The sequence below is a fragment of the Diplotaxodon limnothrissa genome, linkage group LG2, assembly GCF_057381915.1.
Source record: "Diplotaxodon limnothrissa isolate DT_005_m linkage group LG2, D_limnothrissa_male_GT1.1, whole genome shotgun sequence".
NCBI lineage: Eukaryota > Metazoa > Chordata > Actinopteri > Cichliformes > Cichlidae > Diplotaxodon > Diplotaxodon limnothrissa.
The window spans coordinates 23,084,226-23,106,930 of record NC_140597.1 but is presented as its reverse complement, the minus strand read 5'-3'; the positions used below and the strand labels follow the sequence as shown (position 1 = coordinate 23,106,930).

General features: G+C 40.8%; 1 protein-coding gene across 1 annotated transcript in view; it reads right to left on the bottom strand.

The window, feature by feature from the left end:
* gabra2b (gamma-aminobutyric acid type A receptor subunit alpha2b) overlaps window positions 1–10,100 on the bottom strand; it is a 43,707-nt gene extending 33,607 nt beyond the window's left edge. The window contains exons 1-2 of the mRNA XM_085368363.1: window positions 10,030–10,100; window positions 3,194–3,309 (exon numbers count right to left, since the gene is read on the bottom strand). Of these exons, the coding sequence (XP_085224489.1) occupies window positions 3,194–3,309; window positions 10,030–10,100 (187 nt within the window). The remainder of the gene's footprint in view (window positions 1–3,193; window positions 3,310–10,029) is intronic.
* Between the last annotated feature and the right edge of the window lie 12,605 nt (window positions 10,101–22,705).

Below are 22,705 nucleotides of genomic sequence, written 5' to 3'. Positions count from 1 at the left end.
TGGTGCTGGCAAGCTACATTGTAGCCACAGCCACCCCGGGGCGCACTGACAGAGGCAAGGCTGCCGGACACTGGCGCCACCGGGCCCTCTGACCACCACCACTATCTTATTCGTATTTAATCTTGATTGCTCTTCCATCAGTTGCATTTGTGTCAACAGCTTTCTTTATCCATCACCATATCATAACAGCACAACAGTCACAAACTGAACAACAACACACCTGCCGCTAATTACGTGTCTACCTTACATACATTCACACAAACACACCTTACCGAAAAACACAAAAGTTGACCCCTAGCGGCACGCATAAGATAACAACCAAAACTTGGCTCCTGCACCTATACCTCACCCTTATCCAAAAATATTTTACATTACCAGAAAATCCCAGGTACTTACATCTTTTGCAAATAAGGATAAAAGGATAACACCTGATAACAGGGCATTAACTTTTTTTGCCCTTTTAGCTGCTTTGATTGCTCATACCAAGGCCGCTTCGCCTGTGGATGGCTCTGAGCTCTGGATAACTTTAGCTTTAGCTACTTTTAGCTTGTTTAAAGTTTCCATGATTAGGTTTATCGTTGCAAACATTTTCTTGATGATCCTTTGAGATTTAATAGTGAAAGAGCTTCCAATTTACAACATGTTAATGTTACACACACATGAAATGGACTGGTTTATAATCAAACATGTGTGGGGCTAAGCGGTTAATCACCAGTCAGGACTGAGAGCGCTGGAATTCTGGTCATCTCCAGTAAAAAACACTGGTCCCAAACATCAAAAGGACTTTTTGTTGTTGCCTATGGTTACTTCCCAGTAAATGAGAAATGTTCGATTTTAGACAATAAAAACCTTTTGACATGTAACTGTCTCTGATAGGTATAGCGCTGAGCATGAAGTCATGGATAGGTGACAAATTTCTGGAGGGGGTGAAAAGCAAATTAGTGGCAGAAGTGTGAATACGAACAGAAGTGAGCTTCCTCACAGTCACACTAATGATGATGAGGAGCAACTGTGTGTTCTCTGTTCACTTTCTGCAGCCTGGCTCAACTTCAGTGAAAGTGTCTGGAAAAAAATGCTGCATTTTCAAAAGAGCACTTGAAACAGATGACAAGTATGAAAAATAAATGTCAGATTAAAACAATTTAGTCCACAGTCTAGTTACATTATCTATATCAGAGAAAATACACAGTTATGCACGTGAAAGCCTGCTTTAAGTAAATTTGTTCTAAGTAAATTCTGGAGACATTCGCAGCCTAAACCCACACAGCTATTCACTCATGGTTAAAGAAATTGTAGCTGCTTTTTTCTTCTCCCCTGAAACCCCACAAAGGGAAACGTGGGTTCATCTTCCCAATCTTTATCATATAATCATTGCTACAAACTGTAAAATACCATACCTATACCTCCCTGGTTTATCAGGCTGTAGTTATTCATTGATTTGCATTGTGTCCGTGTTATGTCCACAGTTGTAACTATTCTAAGCATCTTTAATGATGGAGGATAGTGAAACATTTAAACTGCTACAGGGAGAAAATAGATTTTATACTATACTCTGCATGTGTAATTAGCCTCTACATAAATGACTGAATGTTTGATGACACTGGCATTCAAGCTGCTTTTCCCTTTTTCTCTCTTTCTTTGTGAATGCTTATGCTTAGACCATGAGAACTGTCAAAAACACTCACCCTTTGACCCTGAGTTTACTGTATGTATGAGTGAGCATGCTCGTGCAGCTGTGAGGAGGCTCTTTTTCAGTTGTTATAAATATGTCATAAGCCAAAGTCCAGTGAAGCGTTAACACGATGTGTTCCCCCAACGCACACACACAGATGAGACATACAGATCTAATGTTTCTGCCGTGTGGAAAACATCGGATGTCGTTTCTGTAGCTGTTTGTTTCCTCCGTACATTAATGGGTACAGTGTGCTACTACACTGTGAGCGTTACGAGGCTGTGCTCCTGTAGAGGAACACACTTCAAAAGTTTCTGATTTATGCTCTAATGTTTTATTTAAGTGTTTTACGTCAGATCGCTGAGTCTGTGTGTTACACAGACACTTATTCACTGCTAGCTGTTGGTCCAAAAGCATCAGGTTTTTACTGGCGCGATCCTATCAGTCTGTTTTGGTGTATCAAGCGTTTGTGAAATATCAAAAACACAAAGATACATTCTATATTTCTGCATTTTCTAGATACCTGAGCTTTCTTCATACATTGGGGCTTTTTCTGCACAGTAAATAAGCTGGCAGGACTGTTACTGTAGGGCCATTTGAATAGGCTGAGTGCTGCCAAGCTAAAGGAGGTCTGTTCCACATATGGTAGCTCCTGGGCTGGGCTGATGGCCCCAGGAATTTGAATTTCAAATGGCACCAAATCCTGAGGGAGGAGCTCAGCTTTGGGCTGAGGGGCCAGCTGGAAATGCCCAAACATGAAGGATAACGGGAGATGTGAGAATGACGAGTGGAGCGCTGCTGCGTGCGTGAGGCGATGTGGTTCTTCAAACAACAAAATCCAAACGCTGCCTTCTGCAGAAAGTGTGAAGCAAAAAATACCAAAAGCCTGTTATGCTTTTAAAAATTTTAATTTATCAAACATTTAAGGGAGCTCTCAGGAAGCTCTTTTTAATGGCCCCAGCATCAGAGCATACACCAAAAGTGTTTATATTCTGATCTAAATATTTTATTTTTAACACTTTTTAATTTACTCATCTGAGGACATCAACCATTTATACATGTAACCATACCATGTAATTCCAAGCCACCTTCCTACTGTGCAGTGCAGCTACAAAACACTAAGACAGCACAAACCAGCTACACAGTGTCATTATCCACACATACAGTGTCTTTCCTTATGTTTTACACAAATATTCTCACTTTGGTTTTTCCCTAAAAAGTCAAGCAAGAGTAAAACTCTCTGCAGGGTTAAATGTGGCCACTTTGGCTGCTGTTACTTTCCAGGAAGTGGAGGGAAGCATTATATAATCTAAATGTTTTGTGCACAGAGTGTGTTTGTCAGTTTATTCTCGAGGGGATTGCTGCCAAAGGTTATCAGTACTAGAAAAGCTGATGTTAAATGAAGTGTTCTCACTTCAAATGAGCCGTCAGCCGTTAACAAAAAAGACACACGTGCTGTTTCGTAACAGCGTTTGTTCATTTAGATTCTATAAACTGTATGTCTGCACTTCTTCTGCTTACCCCCAAGACCAGGCCGTAGACGGTTGTCATACCCATCCAGCAGGCTGTCCAGGATGCGTGTGAACAGAGTGATGTTGTTTTTAAAGGAATCAGATGTGGCATCTGCATTCACCGATCTAGTAAGCAGAGACATGAAAACAACAAGGGGACACTTCAGCAGTACTCTGATTACATTTTAGATTCAGTTCTTCTCAGCAGCTTGATTTATGAAAAGCACAGGAGTGCTTATTGTAGCTGGCAGAGACTGCATACCAACACAGATATACACGTAACCATGTTTCTCATGCACATGGATGACCCAGTTCCAGCCATCTGATCTGGGAGTCAAAACACAACTGACTATGCAAATCACAGCAGAGATTCATGGTAAATAAATTCAGTTAATGTCCCACATTAAAGCTCTACTTAATCACCACTGTCAACAGCTCTGGTATAACAGCCTCAGGTTATGGGCATATTTTACTTTAAGCAGTCGCTGGGAAAGTATAAACAATATTAATCATTTTTTCCCCCATCTTTAGCTCTTTTTCCTGTTTGAACCACAATCCTTTAATTAGCTTCACTGAAAGCATTAGATTAATGTAGCCTTCATATTTATGTTACAGGCCAAAATAGCATATAAATATTTGATTTGTTATTCTCAAGTATGTTCTAGGTTGTGTATTAAAGCCATAAGAAACACAATCATATGAGTATACCAAAATGCTGATTTTCTTTTTTGCTTTGTTGGGCGGGGAGTCATAAAAATTATAAAAAATTTAAATTAGCCTGTAGAGGAAACCTACACCAACTAACTGACCCATTAGTTTAAAAAAATTATTAAAGTGAGCAATAAACATAGATGATTGTACTCGTGCTAACATTATCTTGCTAGCAGTCTGATTAGCTTGCTAGTTTAGCTTAACTAAGTAAAAGTATCAAATTTAGCCATAAACACAGATGATTGTAGACGTGCTAACATTATCCTGCTAGCAGTTTGATTAGCTAGCTATTTTAGCTTAAACAAAGTATCAAATTTAGCCATAAACACAGATGATTGTAGATGTTGTGCTAACAACATCCTGCTAGCGTACCTATAGATACACAATCACTACTGGGCCTTACAGTGCAGTGTTTGATATTTGATACATGTTTATATTGATGTATATCGATATATATTTGATATGTAACCTGAGGACAACGGCTAACAGTACATTTCTACAATGCAGCAGCATCTCCCACTTAATGAAATGAGGTAGATAATAAAACAGCAGCAAAATGGCTACCATTACTGGTAGCAATAGTTACACTGAGAAAAATAAATGTTAAAAAAACAAACAAACAGCCGACTCAGCTAATTCAAGAACAGCAGTTTAGTATGTTTACATTTTCTTTGCTTGTTGGTGACAGCAGACATGCTTAGCATTGAATATAGTGGGAGATGTTTGTCTTTAAGGCTTTCATCAACATAAACCTGTTTTACGAGAGATGATATACAAGGCTGCCAAGTCTGCGTGCAAAAAAAGCAGTTCAATGGCAAATCAGAACAATCCTAATAAAATTTGCTAAATAATATCACAAATGCAGGTAGATTAATTTGCTGCAAGAGTCCAGTTAAATGCAATGAATGCAACAAAGCTCTACTTATATATGTTTATGGATTATTGTGTATGGCTTTATTTGTTGCTCTCTTTCTAGAAACCAATATATTCTAAATCTGAATACTGAAAAGCACCTTTAATGTCATTAGTATTGTACACTATGTGGGGTTAGCAGTGTTGGGTAAGTTACTTTAAATTAGTAACTTAGTTACATTACTAGTTACTTCTATCAAAAGTAACTCGGTTACTTCAAGTTACTCGTTACTTTCAGAGTAACTAGTTACTAGGGAAAGTAACTTTGGTTTAACTCAGAATTCTCTTGTTAATGTGTTGCTTCCGTAACTGGATACCCAGCAAGAGTGCCAGTCTTCTAGCTTGCTTACTTGCCACAAGTGCACTGTGCCACCTACCAATACAGGAAGTGCAGAATTATTAGGCAATTTTTGAGGAATAATTTTATTATTGAACAACAACCATGTTCTCAATGAACCCAAAAAACTCATTAATATCAAAGCTGAATGTTTTTGGAAGTAGTTTTTAGTTTGTTTTTAGTTTTAGCTATTTTAGGGGGATATCTGTGTGTGCAGGTGACTATTACTGTGCAGAATTATTAGGCAACTTAACAAAAATCAAAAATATACCTATTTCAATTATTTATTTTTACCAGTGACACCAATATAACATCTCCACATTCACAAATATACATTTCTGACATTCAAAAACAAAACAAAAACAAATCAGCGACCAATATAGCCACCTTTCTTTGCAAGGACACTCAAAAGCCTGCCATCCATGGATTCTGTCAGTGTTTTGATCTGTTCACCATCAACATTGCGTGCAGCAGCAACCACAGCCTCCCAGACACTGTTCAGAGAGGTGTACTGTTTTCCCTCCTTGTAAATCTCACATTTGATGATGGACCACAGGTTCTCAATGGGGTTCAGATCAGGTGAACAAGGTGGCCATGTCATTAGTTTTTCTTCTTTTATACCCTTTCTTGCCAGCCACGCTGTGGAGTACTTGGACGCGTGTGATGGAGCATTGTCCTGCATGAAAATCATGTTTTTCTTGAAGGATGCAGACTTCTTCCTGTACCACTGCTTGAAGAAGGTGTCTTCCAGAAACTGGCAGTAGGACTGGGAGTTGAGCTTGACTCCATCCTCAACCCGAAAAGGCCCCACAAGCTCATCTTTGATGATACCAGCCCAAACCAGTACTCCACCTCCACCTTGCTGGCGTCTGAGTCGGACTGGAGCTCTCTGCCCTTTACCAATCCAGCCACGGGCCCATCCATCTGGCCCATCAAGACTCACTCTCATTTCATCAGTCCATAAAACCTTAGAAAAATCTGTCTTGAGATATTTCTTGGCCCAGTCTTGACGTTTCAGCTTGTGTGTCTTGTTCAGTGGTGGTCGTCTTTCAGCCTTTCTTACCTTGGCCATGTCTCTGAGTATTGCACACCTTGTGCTCTTGGGCACTCCAGTGATGTTGCAGCTCTGAAATATGGCCAAACTGGTGGCAAGTGGCATCTTGGCAGCTGCACGCTTGACTTTTCTCAGTTCATGGGCAGTTATTTTGCGCCTTGGTTTTTCCACACGCTTCTTGCGACCCTGTTGACTATTTTGAATGAAACGCTTGATTGTTCGATGATCACGCTTCAGAAGCTTTGCAATTTTGAGACTGCTGCATCCCTCTGCAAGATATCTCACTATTTTTGACTTTTCTGAGCCTGTCAAGTCCTTCTTTTGACCCATTTAGCCAAAGGAAAGGACGTTGCCTAATAATTATGCACACCTGATATAGGGTGTTGATGTCATTAGACCACACCCCTTCTCATTACAGAGATGCACATCACCTAATATGCTTAATTGGTAGTAGGCTTTCGAGCCTATACAGCTTGGAGTAAGACAACATGCATGAAGAGGATGATGTGGACAAAATACTCATTTGCCTAATAATTCTGCACTCCCTGTAGAAAGGAAAAAATAATGTGCACACTTCCACGAGAGAAATCCCACGCCTGATTCTATCCTAGCCATTCTATCCTCGCTTTTTACATCCAACACAAAAACTGCAGTCGTGGTGCTTTTGATTGTACTCAGAACTCGGAAATTCTGCCTTCTGAATAGGAAGATGTAGGTAACAACAGACTGCAGATGAGCTGCATACAGAGCTGGACTGGGACAAAAAAATCGTCCCGGGCATTTTGACTAGAGACCGGCCCACAATTATAGGAAAAACCATAAAGCCTTTGAATGAAAATAAACACTGTTGTGACAGTGATGTGCACTGATCTGATGGTATATATGTATCAATCTATCAATTGTTTGTTGTAAGACTCAGATAATTATTTTTTTAAAAGTGAGACATTTTAAATGAGAATAAGAAAGTATTTCCTTGTGCCCCCCTCTCCCTTTTAATGCCCTACATGGACCCCTGGCAACACTTTGCTAGACCCGCCCCTGCACAGTTACCAGCTGTCAGCTACTTAGAAAAGGATCCTGGTGTTATTTGTCTCTCAGAAACAGTTCATAACTTCCCTTCAACTCATTCATGTCACCTTAAAGGTAAACCTGTTTCTCCATCACAGCTCTGGTGATTCAGTAAGGACATCTCCTGGTTTCATCTTCATGTTTCCCTCTCACCACATAACCAAACCATATCATGACCAGCAGATTTACAGCTGTGGCTCCAGCAAACATCAGCTGATACTAGAAATTAATATTAAATAAATTCTAACAACAGCTGATCAAGCTTAAACGTGCTGCTGTTGTTTAGCGCGACATGGTTTCCTCTTTCTGGCGCAAAGTGGGCGATAAATAAACAAGAGAGAAAAGCCGATCAGCTGATCATTGATCAGTTTTACGATTGAAGCAGAAACAGGAGAGAAGAAGAGGCAGCTGTGCAGCAAACACACAGTAACTCCAGCTTTGTGTCTTTTTCATTGTAGCTGAAGTCCGGGACAAACTGTGCTCCTTTTCACCTCAATATGAAACGCGTAATATTTTCTCTGAATATGAGACGATTCTGTTTTTTACAGGACGGTTGGCAACTCTAATAATTAACCTTATGAACAAAATAAAGTTCAACATCAGTAACATAGCACCACCCAGCTGTATAGAAACTCCGTCATGCTAGCTAGCACGCAGTACGAAAAAGTCAGCACAACGAAAATAAACTCCAACTAAACTTGGTTCATATCTGACCCAGAATGACTGCAGGTCATAACTTCTTACCTGCAGTTCAGTTCACCTGACACTCTCGGACCAGGGGCCGCTTCGGGTCTCTCCTCTTGCCTCCCTTTCTCTCATCCACCTGCTGGCTTCCACCACTTGCTAATGTTATTGAATCTGTGGAAGCTCCGCGATAGCCACCACACGAAGTAACGAATAACGAGCCTATCTAAATCCCAGTAACGAGTAACGCGTTCCTGGTTTTGGCATAATAACTAGTTACCGTGCTCGTTACCACAATAATAACGTAGTTACTGTAACGCGTTACTTAATAACGCGTTAGTCCCAACACTGGTTATAACACCATGTTACAGTTAAGCCTGCTGTGAGTAGTTTTTCTCTATAGTAATGCTATCATTACTAAAGCAATGCCATCCTTATAGTCTCCCTAGAGTGCAAAACAGCGAGACAAGCAGGGGCATGTCTGAGAGGAAGAGCAAAGTGTCAGCCTCACATGAGTGAAGATGAATTTATCGCATAAAAAGATCTTCTTCAACAAGCTTCAACAAACATGTTTCACCACTTGAGGCAAAAACACACCAATAAGTAGAAGCAGGCTAGGAAGGAGGGGATTCGAGCAGCTGGCGATGTGCAAAAGTAAAAATATTGACTCCATCGAGATTCACTGGAGCGCACACCTGTTGCACTCCAGAGGACAGGAGTTTTTCGGTTTTATTATAAGACAACATTGTGCAGCTCCTGACAACTTCCAAGATTACATTTCTTTAGTTATTCTTAAACTAAAATGTCATGTTATGCTGTTGTTTAAAATCTCCAGGGAAAACACTTCCTAGGCTAGTTTTCTCCTTATACTTGACCTGAGATTACAGCCAGTGATGTAATGTTTTATCACTACTATAGCACTATAATGCTGCAGCTGTTGCTAGCGACACCTGGTTTTGATAGATTTCTGACAGATCTAAAACATTTAAAAGTTTAATATATATGCTTGCTTATGTCATTTTTTGCAGATTGGGTCTACACAACTTTAGCACATTTTTTCCTTTGTCAGCACATCAAACTGACAATGACAGTGCTGAAAATAAACATCAACAACAGCCTCAGATTAATATGCTCCGCAGATTTTTTTTCTTGTAGTAAGAAAAGTCCAGATGTTACTAATCATATTAAAAATGAGTCAGTTTTAATCTTTCCAATGAGCAACCATGGTGTGACAATCAAATCACAGCACATAAATAAAATCAGGACCTTGCAACTAGAAATGAAAGTAAAATGACACAGATTAAATCGCTCAAACATCCATATTGACCTCACTGAGTGCTAAAGATGTTTACATTTACTTGTGTCACATTGGTTTTGGCTGGTTAAAATCCAAATTTTAAAAAAGAGATGAAACGATTTTAAAGAGTGTTTCACAATGAGAGATTTCCAAGTTCTCTTGGCACAAAACAACACAATAACAATAATTAGCTAAAATGTAACAACTGATGTATCCAAACAATTTGTTGTTCACCCTGTTAGTCCTACTATCTGCAGTCTGGACGTGGAAAAATGTCTTGAAAACATAAAGGCGCTGATGAGATAGATGACGAAGTCCAGTTTTCAGTATCAGTGTATCAGTGGCATCCTGAAGCCTGGAGGGGAAATCCGTGGCCTTATTTGAATCGCCCCTCCTGCTCCTGACGCTGGCTGCCTCTTTGTAAGCGCCTGACTGACCTGATCTGTCACTCGGGCAAATATCATAAACACACCTTCACACCTGAGCGCCTAATGTGAGGCGTCCTCACACAGCAGCAGGGCGCAGAGCATACAGGAGAGATTTAAAGCCATCTATTTATTTATGCATTTCAAAACATTGATGTCTATGGGAATTTGTAAATGGAAATTAATAACCACACAAACTGTGCATTGTTTAGCCCAGTCATAAGAAATAACAGAGGATTACTCAAATACAATCGAAATGATGAGCCTTTTACTTATAAGCAGAGCTGGCCCCCTGAGACAAAGTGTGTGATTCTTGGCATGTCTTCACTTCAAGGGGTCTCTCATTCAAAACACTCACCTGGTTTTCCAGAGGGCTGTGAGAGCCAGCAGGCAGACGAGGAGTAAAGGAGCGCTCTCTCTGCTCCACATGGCTGCTTCCACACCTACACACAGGACAGCCGCTGCAATGAATGGAGCCTCGCATTAACAGGCTTGACATGCCAGTGGATTTACAGCCTGTATGTGTTCCATACAGTCAGATTTTATGACACTGATTTCCGGGGATTCCCTTCAGAGCGCCGTAAATCAATTAAAAATAAATAAATAATAAACACAGGGAGGGTGGATGGGCAACTGACAGTAATTAGTATTCACTGACGCGTCTCACTCCTTCACTCACTGAACATTACTGTTACCAAAAATATGAAGCACCGATTTGAGCCATTTTGATAATACAATCGATTTAAAAAAAAAAGCGGAAATAATCATTAAAATGTGATTAGATGAAACGTGGAAGAAGGTTAGATGGATGCATCTTCTCTCCCACGCGTTCTTCTCCGAGCCTGAATCCGCTTATGAAAATAAGCGTTTGTTTTGTAGGTGAGGGCGAATGCAAGGGAACTCACCTCAAGTGCAAAAAGTACCCGCTGCAGCTGAATTCGTCGAAGATGCTCAAGAAAGTTAAAGACAATTCACCGCTCTCTTCCGTCTGAAAGAGACCCAGTGAGAGCGAGTCTGTCATGAGAGCCAAGCTGCAAGCGCCGATAAATCATAGTCCCAGCCAGCAGCAGGAATGCGCCCGAAATACTTTCAGTGTCTCAGGATTTAATACCAAAAAATATAATGGCTAAATAGAAAATAATGTCAGTGAGAGGAAAGGTCTCTAATAAACAAATAAATAAATAAAAAAATTAATGAAATGAAGTGAAATGTAAACCAGCAGCAGTCAGAGCTGATCCGGGCTTCAAATCTCCTTGTTCAGCATCCTCCTCAGCTGTTAGAGCCTCGATGTGAATCGTGATAAGCAAGAAGCACATCTCAGTCTCCCTCATCTCTACAGAAAACTACAAAGGCTGCGAAGGAGACACGCTGGGTCCTAAAGGCGGTTTTGTATGCACTGAGCCTCCTTCCTGCAGCCTAGACCTTGGAATGTGAGGATGTTGTCTCCACTCACAGTCAAATACACGGCGGTGATTACGAGTGCAGCTTCGTGGAATTCTTGTTATTGAAAATGCATTTTTTCTTTTAAAAAATCTTTATCTAGTTGATCATTTTATTTGAGGTACATTTTTTTGGTGAACGTGTTATTGTGTGTGTGTGTGTGTGTGTGTGTGTGTGTGTGTGTGTGTGTGTGTGTGTGTGTGTGTGTGTGTGTGTGTGCTCCTGGAACCAATCTGGACTTTCCACATGTGCTCCAGTTGTTCTTTCAGCCCCTGGTACTCTGGTACTTCTCTGTTTTATCATGCTCCATCTTCCTGATGTTACCATCCACAGGCAATGTCGAATCTAGCACAATTGCTCCTTTTCAGCTACCACTATGTCTGGCTGGATGGCCAGCAGCTGCTTGTCTGTCTGGAACTTGAAGTCCCACGGGACCTTTGCACTGTTGTTCTCAGCCACCTTTGATGGTGTCTCCCATCAGGACTTGAGGACTTCTAGTCCACATATGGCACAGATGTATCTGTGTACTGTCTCAGTCACTTGGTTGTAGGGATGGGTACCGGTAGATCTGACATAAACGGTAGTAACCAGACCGAAAAGCAGCGCACATTTCGGTGCTTTATTTCGGTGCTTTTTTTTTTCCTGAGCTGTGATACACTTTAGATTCTAGCCAATCATTTTACGTTTCCGAGGATAGTAGGCGGATCCAGGTATGTACGTTCTTTTAGAGCAGAGCTACAGATTAAAAATGCCCAAGGCGAAGCGGTCAAAAGTCTGGTTGTACTTCACAGCAAAATATACAAACTCAGCAGCAACAAGTGCTTTAAGCTGATACTGTGATACTGTGCAAAGGAGGTAACACCTCGAATCCGATGAAACACGTGGCAACGCATAACGTTTTTTTTAAAAGCCGAGAAATGTGCCGTATTTGATAGCTTGCTGCGAGATCTCACACCGTGCACATCTACTGCGGGTGTGGTGCCTGTTATTGGACCCGGAGTTAGCAACATCCCCCAAAAACCCGAAGAATAGAGTCCTGGCCCCTAGCCCTGCCAGTGTAGCAGAAATGATGACGGATGATGATGGCAGCAGCAGCCGTTCTTCTCTGCGTGAGTAGCTTAATGTTGTTCGTGTGTAATTTACGTTGAGTAGGCTAACCACGTTATTACATTAATGCATGTAAGGTGAACTAGCAAACATCATCATAGCTACATGCGGCTGTCTTCTTGTTTGATGGCAGATACTCCCTTCACCCTGGCTAAAAAGGCTAAAATGACCAAAGAAAAAGTGGAAAACAGTTAAACATGAGAGGTTTTTGGACAAAGTTTGTGTTTTTTCCATTGTTTAAGCACTGCTTCCAGCCAAGAGTGATGCCATATATGCCCCATAGCTGCAGAAAAGGCTAACATTGTTATCTAAAACAGCTGAACATGAGAGTTTTTTGGACAAAGCCTGTGTTCTGCATTCTTTAAGCACCGGTTCGAGCACCGTTTAAGCACCGTTTCAAAAGAACCAGTTTGGCACCGGTATCGGATAAAACCTAAACGATACCCATCCCTACTTGGTTGTGTCTCTCAGTGCACGCAGTTCCAGCTCAAAACTTACAGCCTGCTACTATGTGTTGGATAGTCTTGGGGGCACCTTTGTACGGTTTGCAGCTTTGGCCCAATCAGCTGTAGACTCCTGCCTTTACAGATATGGTACTTACAACCTTTTGAAGATAGACACCGTCTGCCTCAGGTATTATGGAGCAGCTCATCTCAGGTGGACACCTGCTTGATGTAATATAGCAGCTGGGTGATATCGGCCCACATCAGGTGTTGAGGAAACAAGATGAGAAATGGAGCAAAGCACATAAAAAGGACTGGGAAAAGAAAAAAAAATCCCTTATTTTAAGACATATGTAGAAAGATAAGACCTATTTTATTTATGTTTTATCTGGGTAATTATTTTATCACAGCAGTTGAAATGATGTTGTAATAAATAAATAAATAAAAATGATTACATAAATTCTTATTGTCAGACAGATGACATTCTGCCAGGCAGATGTATTGTATTATAGAGAGTGATAGCATATGGTATCAAAGCTATATCTGCCTATATCTTTACTCTACCTATTATGGAGCTCAATCATTGTATCTTGATACAGTGGGTGCTCATTTTAACCTGGCCAGTGACATCCTTGAGAGCCAAAATCTCAGACTTCAGGCTGCTTTAAACACCCACTTTCAGATTTTTTCCCTACTCCTAGCTCTCTTTTATGTCACTCAGAGCAGTTATCCTTAGTGAGCCCTGGCTGTGAGATGCCCCACCCACCTGCTGTTTAAACTTTTTGTTTAGGAGGGGCAACCAATGTTGGCTTAAGAGGCAAGTTGTGGATTGGAAAAATGAAGCCAACACAAGAGTGTGTCAGTGAGTTTTGTGTTTTGTGACCTAAAAAAATTGCCAGAATTTTCATCAATCATTCAATTTTTCTCAAGCATACTTGAAGTGAGACGCTCACTAACCAAGCACATGAAGATAAAAACCACCACTAAATCTCGCACTTTTGCAACATCCTTTACAACCATCAGCCTTTGGGAGCTGTTCTTTCAGTACCACACATGCTGCAGCGAAAGCGGCAGGCATTTTCTCACTACACTCTTTTTCTTTTGCATAACTACCTCTAAATGCAAGAAGCCTGTGAAAAAAAAGAAATCACACAAAAAACTACCTGAAAATATGATAATTTAACGTGACCAACAGAAGAAGCAACCAAGTAACCAAGAGGGGAAATGTCACAACTGAGAAGGTAATTATAGGCTTTACTGTATTATCTGTGTAAGTGATGAACTAAAAGGTTAATCCAGCTATGAATCCTTTGCACTCAGATTGTCTGTAAATTCCTAATAAGAAGCATTTTAAGAGGCAGAGAAGCTCAGAGTTTGTGTTTTTGCAGCGTAAACAATTTGTGTGAACTAGGTATTAGTTACACATGCTTAGACAGGTTGGAAAAAAAGGGCCATTAACAAGAGCTGGTGAGTGATAACCCAGCACATACTCTCATTTAAGAAGCAGCACACACACACACACACTGAGTCCTCAGGGGTCTGACCATTATCAAGCAGACTCCCTCTGCTATACTTCAAACTAGAAGGATGTCCCATTGATCTCCCCTTTAATTAATTCTTGTCATGTGATCGATGAAGTGGGTCATCTCAGTAAGGGTGACCCCTGGGCCCTTAGTCAAGTCCAACTTAAGTGAGAGGGAAGGAAACGGGAAGCGAGGACAATCGAGGGCGTCGAGGACAAAATAAACAAATTCTTGTCTTTTATTCTAATCAAATCTGCGTGCATGCCTGTGCGTATGTTCCTTTTTTTTCCTCTGAACTTGGGTTTTGCTTGCGCTGCTAGCCGCTGGGTTACATACTCTTACAGCACAATGTTTATTGCAAGATGTTGCATCACCCAGCCCACTGCCGGTCCTGAGCGTGTCCCAATTGGACTCGGTGTGACAATGCATATTGATCGAGCCCACGTGGAGGAAGGTAATAATCGCAGGTTAAAAAGTAGCAGCAAAGGTTTAAATAAAACAATTATTTAACCTGTTGCACGGGGTTTTGTTGGCACTTGCGTGTGAACATTGAAATTCGCCTCAGTCAGGGCGTTACATAATGATGTTAAAAGCCAGTTTTGTGCTGGTAATACTGTGATGGGAGAAAGACTAGATATGCAAAGTATTTCATCATTAGCATGATTAATGGAGGGGTGAGTAACTCCAATCTGTTCTTTCGCTGGCACCACAGACTTGCCTATTAACCCTTTGTGTTAGAAGCTACTTGCTTCCAGTACGCTGATTACATGAAAACAGCACAAATGCCAAGGGAGCAATGCAAATGAAGTTTGAGACAAGCAAAGGAATTGACTCATGTGGTTTCAGTCAGCGGGGAAATAGCTCAATGATGATCTGGTCAATAAGAAAACACACACACACGCAGGTGACAAAAAAGTGCTTCTGCTGCTTAACATTTTAACAAGAGGGCCCCCTCCCACCGGTCAGAGCAGCTATGAGATGCTTATAGATGCATCTCCCCTCAGAATTTTAAGTCTTTGATATTAGCTCTCTGCCAACCAAAAGTAAAATGCATTCGAATAAATTGTAAAAGCTATATGAGGAGATATGAGTCACATGTATAGATATAAACCCACACACACACACACACGCACACACACGCACACACACACTCTGCTGGAGACATCCAGGAACTCACACCTGAGAAAGTGACTGGAGCAGCTTGCAAACAGGTCTCCATCACCTGGATTGAATTTTACGCTTTACCCTGTCAGAGCATCGCATGCAGCTCGGTTTTGCTTGCGTTTGTGATCACACACACAGCAGCTGAACGTGATATCAGACCGCGCAGCTTTTCATATGATTCCTACATGAGAGCGAACCACAGCACAGCAGGTGGCTGTTGACTCCAGTGACATTTTGGGAAGAAAATACCTGAGCCTGTCGTCGACTGTGCCGTTGTCAGTTTCATGTCAGCACGAGTCGATTCACTAGGCAATGCTGGAAATGCTAAACCATTCTTGGGCCTGTTACCTCGGCAACAAGCCATGCATGGCAGAAGAAAGATGTTGTGAGAGAAAAAAGATGAGGAGTCCATGGAGGAGCTCTGACACTCTTAAAGTGATAGGTCACCCTTGGAAATCCTTTGTCACACACATGCTGCTCATGAAAATACCAAACCGGCTGACACACAGCTCTCATGTTCATTGTCGTTCATTGTGTGTAAATTAAGGCTCAGTCGAATTAAATTACAATCCACGGCTTGCTGCTGGTGACCTAGATTCAACGTGTCAACTAAAACTGTAATATTTATAGTGTAATGTTATTGTATCTGCTTATAAAATGCTAAGAGAGGTGCAAACAACAAACCGAGTGGGAAATATAGGTGGAACTAATAACTGTGGCTTTGTTATTCATTCATGTGCAAATGATGGATGCACTAAAACAAAACGGATCGCCCATTCCAAGATGACAGCTCTTTCATTTAAATTGCTCACTGGCTGAAAAAAGGTTCACAGGCCTTTTTCGGTTTTGGGTTCATGGAGCTGCCAAGCTGCCTGAAATTATTCCAGACCTCCTCTGATTTCCTTGTGCTCCCCACAATTACACAAATAGCATAAATTTATTTTTATTAGCTGACTCTTAGAGGGTTTTCAGATGTGATTGGAATAAACAGATGCAAAGATATGTATTGGGTGTGGATAAAAGCCTTTTTAAAGCTTTTTAAATCACACGATACTGCAACACCAATAACAGGTATTATCCTATAATTACAGAGGTGCTTGGGAGTTTTTGAACCCTTTTAAATTAATGGTGAAGAATGATCTTAAACATCATCCAACTTTTATCATTTTACCTGTTAAGGGCAAAAGTATCTGAACCTTTACTTTGAATGTCTGGTGTGATGTCACTGCGCAGCAATAACTGCAGCTATAGGTAACTTCCTCAGTACTCATGTTTTTGCATGAATTGCATTCTTCGGGCCATTCCACCACTTTAAGGCCAAGCCTTTACCTTTATCCTCCTATAACCATTCCTTGGTAGAGGAGCTTGTATGGTTTGAGGTGTTGCCCTTATACCCACCGTCTCTTGGGATTCAGATCAAGGACAAATGTCCAAATGTTTTCATATCAAAATTCCTCATATCAATTAGAAATAACGGTTCCATTAATGATAGCAAGTTGTCATTGTAGAGAATCAGCAGCTCAGACCCAAACCATGATTCTACCACCACCATGTTTCACAGATGGGATAAGGTTGTTATACCTGAAGTAGGGTTTTTGTTTTTAGCCAAACAGAACACTGGACATCTACACCAAAACACTTTACTTTGGCCTCATCAACTAAAACTATTTCTGACCTGATCTTTTACAAGCTGCACTGGCTTCATCTTTGTAACCATTGTTTCTCAGGATCGTCCTGATTGGCGCTCAGGAACAGTAATAACAGCCACTCTGAGACAAGCCTTTAACTCTGGTTTCATCTGTTACAACTCAGATACACACCACTCACTTACTCGCCGCTATACTCACCACATCGGTCGTGTTGTGTGCAGACAGTGACGTCACCACAACACTCTACTAAAGCTGAGGCACAAGTACTCACTGCAGTATGCTCCTGATACATCAGCACTGGTACAGGAGGACAAGAAGCATGGAGATCATGGAGCTTTCTTCTTTGTTTTTCTTTGTTTTTACCACAAAGTCTCATCTTTTCAAACTGTGTTAACACTTTACTTTGTATGATCTATGAATCTCTGAGCTTCTTTACTAATGCATCATTAAACTGGTGGTAAAAACTAAAACTATATTATATACACACTTGTGTCTTAAACCCAACAGCACCGACCACAGTCAGAGCCATTAGGCCTATTTTGGGCGATTGGCCACTCCTGAGGAGCTTAGCAGTGATGTAAAGCATAATCTGTCCGTCTGTGGATTGATGAGTTTTGATTGAGTTTTGCAGCATTTTCCATCTTGGTGACCATCAACAACTTTCTTTAAATCCACTTAAATCTACTTCATTCACTCATGACTTCCACAAATATGTGTTGTGAAAGTCTTTAGTGTCCCCAGTGATTCTTTGACTTTCCCTGTATGTATTTGTTCTTTCTTGTTTCCACTTCCTGTTTATTTGGTTCTTTATTCTTCCTTCTATGTCTCCTGTGCCTTGATTTTCTGTCTTTGTCTTACTTCCTATTCTGTCTCTTATTTTTTTGCCTGTATGGGTTCCTTTCTTTGTGATTGTCTGCTCGGCCTTTATTGTCTCCACCTTTGTCTTGTTCTACTTTCTGCCCTCCGTGTCCACAGTCTTTCTCTTTGTCACATTGTTACCTTTTTGTTTGCTTCTAGGGGTTAGCATATTTTTCGATTCTGTAACAGGCAGAATAAATGCACAGATGTTGTTTCATCTGCTGCATTTCAGTCCTTTTGGCTTCCAACAGGGTCGTTGCAATAATACACCGAAATGGGATGTAGGCATTGGCGATTTTATTTGTTACAAGTGTGGGTGACAAGTCAGTATCTTTACTGTTGGAATGGCATATTAAAAGATCTCTAAAGGAGAACAAATCACCAGGTTTAGGAATGGTTATGATTAATCAAAAATAGTAATAATTGCACTTGCAGACTCCACAAGACTGAAAGGAAAGTCAGAATGAATGGACAGAGGAGCAGGAGCAGGGATGTAATGGCCTCAACACACTTTGGTGTTTGACTGACATGTGCGGTGCAGAAACAACTCAGCAACACACTCCAGACAACCAGAGATGGAGACAAATAAAAGTTCAGCTTGAGTTCATGCTGTATCAGTGGGTCTGATTTTTTCCCTTCTCTATTATATAATTCAGCATCTGAATCACAGGCATGCTTAACTTATAAAAATTAAAAGGCCAGCTTCATGACCTTGACAGTGTTATTTATGTGGCACAAGTTTTCTGCTCACACTGCTGCTAATTTCCCTGAGGTTACCAGGGAAACTAAACTGAGTGCAATTCAACGGCCCTCTGTGTTTTGCTGGTCATATTGCATCTTCAGCTCCAGAGTTGCTGTAATTGTCTTTTTTTAACCGTGGCTAAATTTAACCACTGAGCTGGTGTACAAACAGCAACGAGATAAAGCGTGGGCTCTCGCACCTGCTTTCTACTGTCACACGCCGAAGAACATCCCAGCGTCACGGTGCAGTGGAGAAACAGACACAAAAAGGAACGTTTTTACATGTGGGACCTGTAGGTGGATAGATTTATACTGAGGTATTAAAATAGTATGAAGTTAAAAGAAATGAAGGAGTATATTTGGTGTGACTACCTGAAAAGATACGAGTGCTGGTAAGTGGACAGTACGTGTTGATATGATATTTTGGGCAGGTCAGTGATAAGCGTCCAAAACTGTGGGAGGATTGCCAGGGAGGATAAGACCAGTTCAGCAGAAACAGGTAAGTTGAACTGAGAAGGCACTTGAAGCGCTGTAAAGCCGGGAAACAATAAGTTTAGCAGAAAGAATATGCAAAACCACAGGACAGCCACAGAGGAGTCTGGTTAACAATCTGGAGAGGCAGGCAGTCTGGCAGAGACTGGTTGTTGATGAGCAGCAGGTCAGCAAGCCCACCCAGAGGTGGACCTTTATAAACCCAACCCAAGCTATACTCAAGACACTTGAGTAAAACCAGGCAGACAGACTAGAATCCTATGAGCTTAAAAACAGATGGCTTGTACACATAAAATACCCCATGCACCAAGAGATCTGGGTCAGAGTGCAGGAAGGCACAAGAAAGGAAAGAAGATGAGAGCCTGAACACCGCTACTGCTGGAGCATCTGACAGCGAGTGGGTGGAAGAACAGGTCTGGATAAAAAGACTGTGGTTAATTGTGGCAGCCAAGGATCTAGGAGGAAATGGTGGCAGCCCCATCAGGAGTCCCCACAAACAGAGAAAGATGCCTTCATGAGACCCATGTATATGTCTGTTTCTGTTGCCGTACCACTCCATCTGTACTGAGGTGTACTGCATTGGCTCTCAGCTTGCTGCTACAGTCCAGACATTATCCAGGTGAACCCGTTAAACCTCCAATATTCCATCTACATCCCATCATAATTGCAAAATCAGTAATTAAAGAGAAAAATCTAAACCAAAGTTTCTCCCCAGACTTCCTTTGTGGCCATTTCTTAAAACAAATGAAAATGCTTCTTTAGGACTTGCTTAGCTGTGCTGTAAAAAGGCTGTTTCATGTCAACAAGAGGTTTTTTTTGCTACTTAAGGCAACAGAGATCAAGCTGGAGACAGAACACTGAAACATTTTCATCTTAAAACGTTGACTTTGTTTCAGATTTACATATCCAATATACACTGGGCAACACCATTTGTTTGAAGCCCATTTAATCATGATGCTGGGATTTTGTACTATTTAGTTTCTGGTAAGAGTTTCTGAGTTTGGGTCTCTGCTGGGGTTTAATTTTTGTATTCCTGCTCATTTTCACGTGATTTGTTAGGCTGCTGGATTTCTTAGTCTCGTTTCATGTACTGGTTTCAGAGTAACCGGATCCTGTTGTCGTGTTTGAGTTCAACTATGTCTTACCGGTGGCTGCAGACACTCACTGTTGTACCGCTCTCCTGGCCTCCTCTGTACATATTGTTGGCAATTTGAGCCAAAAATTTCAAATTTGGATTCAACACCCAATAAGAGCTGTTTTGACTCCAGCTCTTGTGTAATTTGGCATACCTCAGACCATTTCTGATGGGGCTTCAGAAAACAGGAAATGGATCAACTGAGGGCCAGATGCATCTCTCAAATCCTGCGCCAGCTCTTTGCTGGACTGTTAGATCATGTTCAACTATCTGTAATTATAGATAGGTTTTATGTTTTTTTGTTTTGTTTTTGGGGGGTTTCTGCATTCAGAGTACATTTACAGTTTCTTTTATGCCTCAGATCTAACAATTACCATTATTTATCTGACAGGAGAATGATAATAAAGTTAGTAAGTGTTCTCATTATGCAGTTTCTCTTGGTGTCTTGTCAACAGTAGTCATCGGCTTTGCATATCAAGGGCTGTGACATGAAACTTGCAAAGCAACTCACCAGCTGCTGCTGTCCCAGCATGGACACATGGAAGGATTTGTCTTTTTATCTCTGCATCTTATGGTGACATTTTTCAAATCTATTTTCAGTTTTGTTCTTTATCTTAATGCATAAGGGATTTTGTGTGTTGCTTCCACCTGACACAAAGGCAACAGATGTGTGGATTACTGGATATGTGGCAACTCATGTAGGTTTAGGCATCTTTGATGTTGGACTTTTATCAAATACAAGCCTGTGAGAAATATCAGGTAACCCGCACTCACATTTCTATGAGCTGTTACTTTTTTCAATAAGGAAAAAATACTTGTTGACAATGCTGCCGGAGCTCAATAAATTAAACCTCATAGTATTTCACCATTAACAGACTCGTTTAAGAAACTGAAGTTGTCTGTAAATGAAGTTAACAGCTACTTAGCAAAGCAGAGAAAGGCCATAGAATTAGTGGCTTTTTTCATGCTAATGCTAATCAAAAAGATGCATTTCCAGCCTTAGTTAAAACCTACAATTACATGAAAGCTTATCACTTTATCCCTCTATCTAGCATGCATGTTTTTAGCTAAATGCAGCTAGCTTATCTATAATGTAGTCTAGCTCAGAAAACACTCTGAATGGTCAGTCAGTCAGTGTTTTGTTATTTAACAGAGAAAAAGAACATGGTACTTATACACTGGTTAGTGTGTACATTACACCTTCCAACAATAGTCCAACAAAGTGATGCATTCTCATAAACTTAAAATTAATCCATTAAAAATACATAAAAGCAGTTTGTGGAAGCCTTCATGTTGCCCTGCAGTCTTGGATACAGTTGCCAAGATGGACATCGCCATTTAACCTAATCACATTTTATGTAGTTAGAGATGCTACCATTGACCACATACATAGCATGGCGAGGAGAGGAAAAGCAACCTGTCAGATTTTAGGTGCCTGGGAGGCAAATTTTAATTTGTACCTGCTCATGATGTTTTTCCACGTGCAGCAGAAGGCTGTTTTCACACTACAGCTCAACTGATGTATCTGTGGGCCGATGTTATTGGCCTGTATTATGTATTTTCTGATATATAACAGCCAATAAATGAAAATAACAAAGAATAACAAGAAGAAATACACTCTAACCATGTTTCAAGTGTTGATGTTAAGTAGTGTGTCCAGCAGAGGGCACGGCAACTTCCTGGTTGTCAGCATGTCAGTTAGGAACACCACAAAAAACAACTATCTGCTCCAAGGAGAGTCGGGCGGGTTATGGAAACCTGTTTATGTTTTGTGTGTTGGAAAGAAAAAATAATCAACAAATATCAGTATCAGTCTTAAATATCGGTTAGGTTCTATTTCAAGTCCTGACAAACATAACAGAGTTTTTCCTGACTGAATTATTCTCTCCTTTTAATTCATTCACTGATCGTAATTCCCCGTGAATCACTAAGAAACTGGAGAAAACATAGACCTGAGAGCCAGATGTTTCCCTCGGGAGCTGGAGGAGACCAGACAGAGGTAAAAGACAGTCAGGTTATTAGTATGTGATGCACCCTGTAATAGTCTACCAGTACAAAGACTTACACTTTTTATGGTCTTTGTCTCCTTTTTGCATCACACACGCGACACGCTTTCATCGCCAGTTCCTCAAATAAAGCTGCCACATGCAGTGAGTATTTCTCTAACATGTTTAATCGTGTTTGTCCAAAACAGTGCATTGCATAAGGACTGGTAAATGAAACGTTAGTTCAAAAAATATTTTATCAGCATATTGACTGTAACAACCTGACAGGATGACAAACACTTCAAGTTGGAGTACAGTAATGTACAGTACCGCAGTACGTTGTTACCATTTAGATAAACTCACGGTGGCTTCACTATTACACAATACACACAGTTTCACAAGCCTGTTTCACTCATCTCATCCAGTGCGACTGAAATTTTGATCAAATATAAACACAATACGGGTCCGTTAGTCTTAATTATGAGCTTGACTGATTA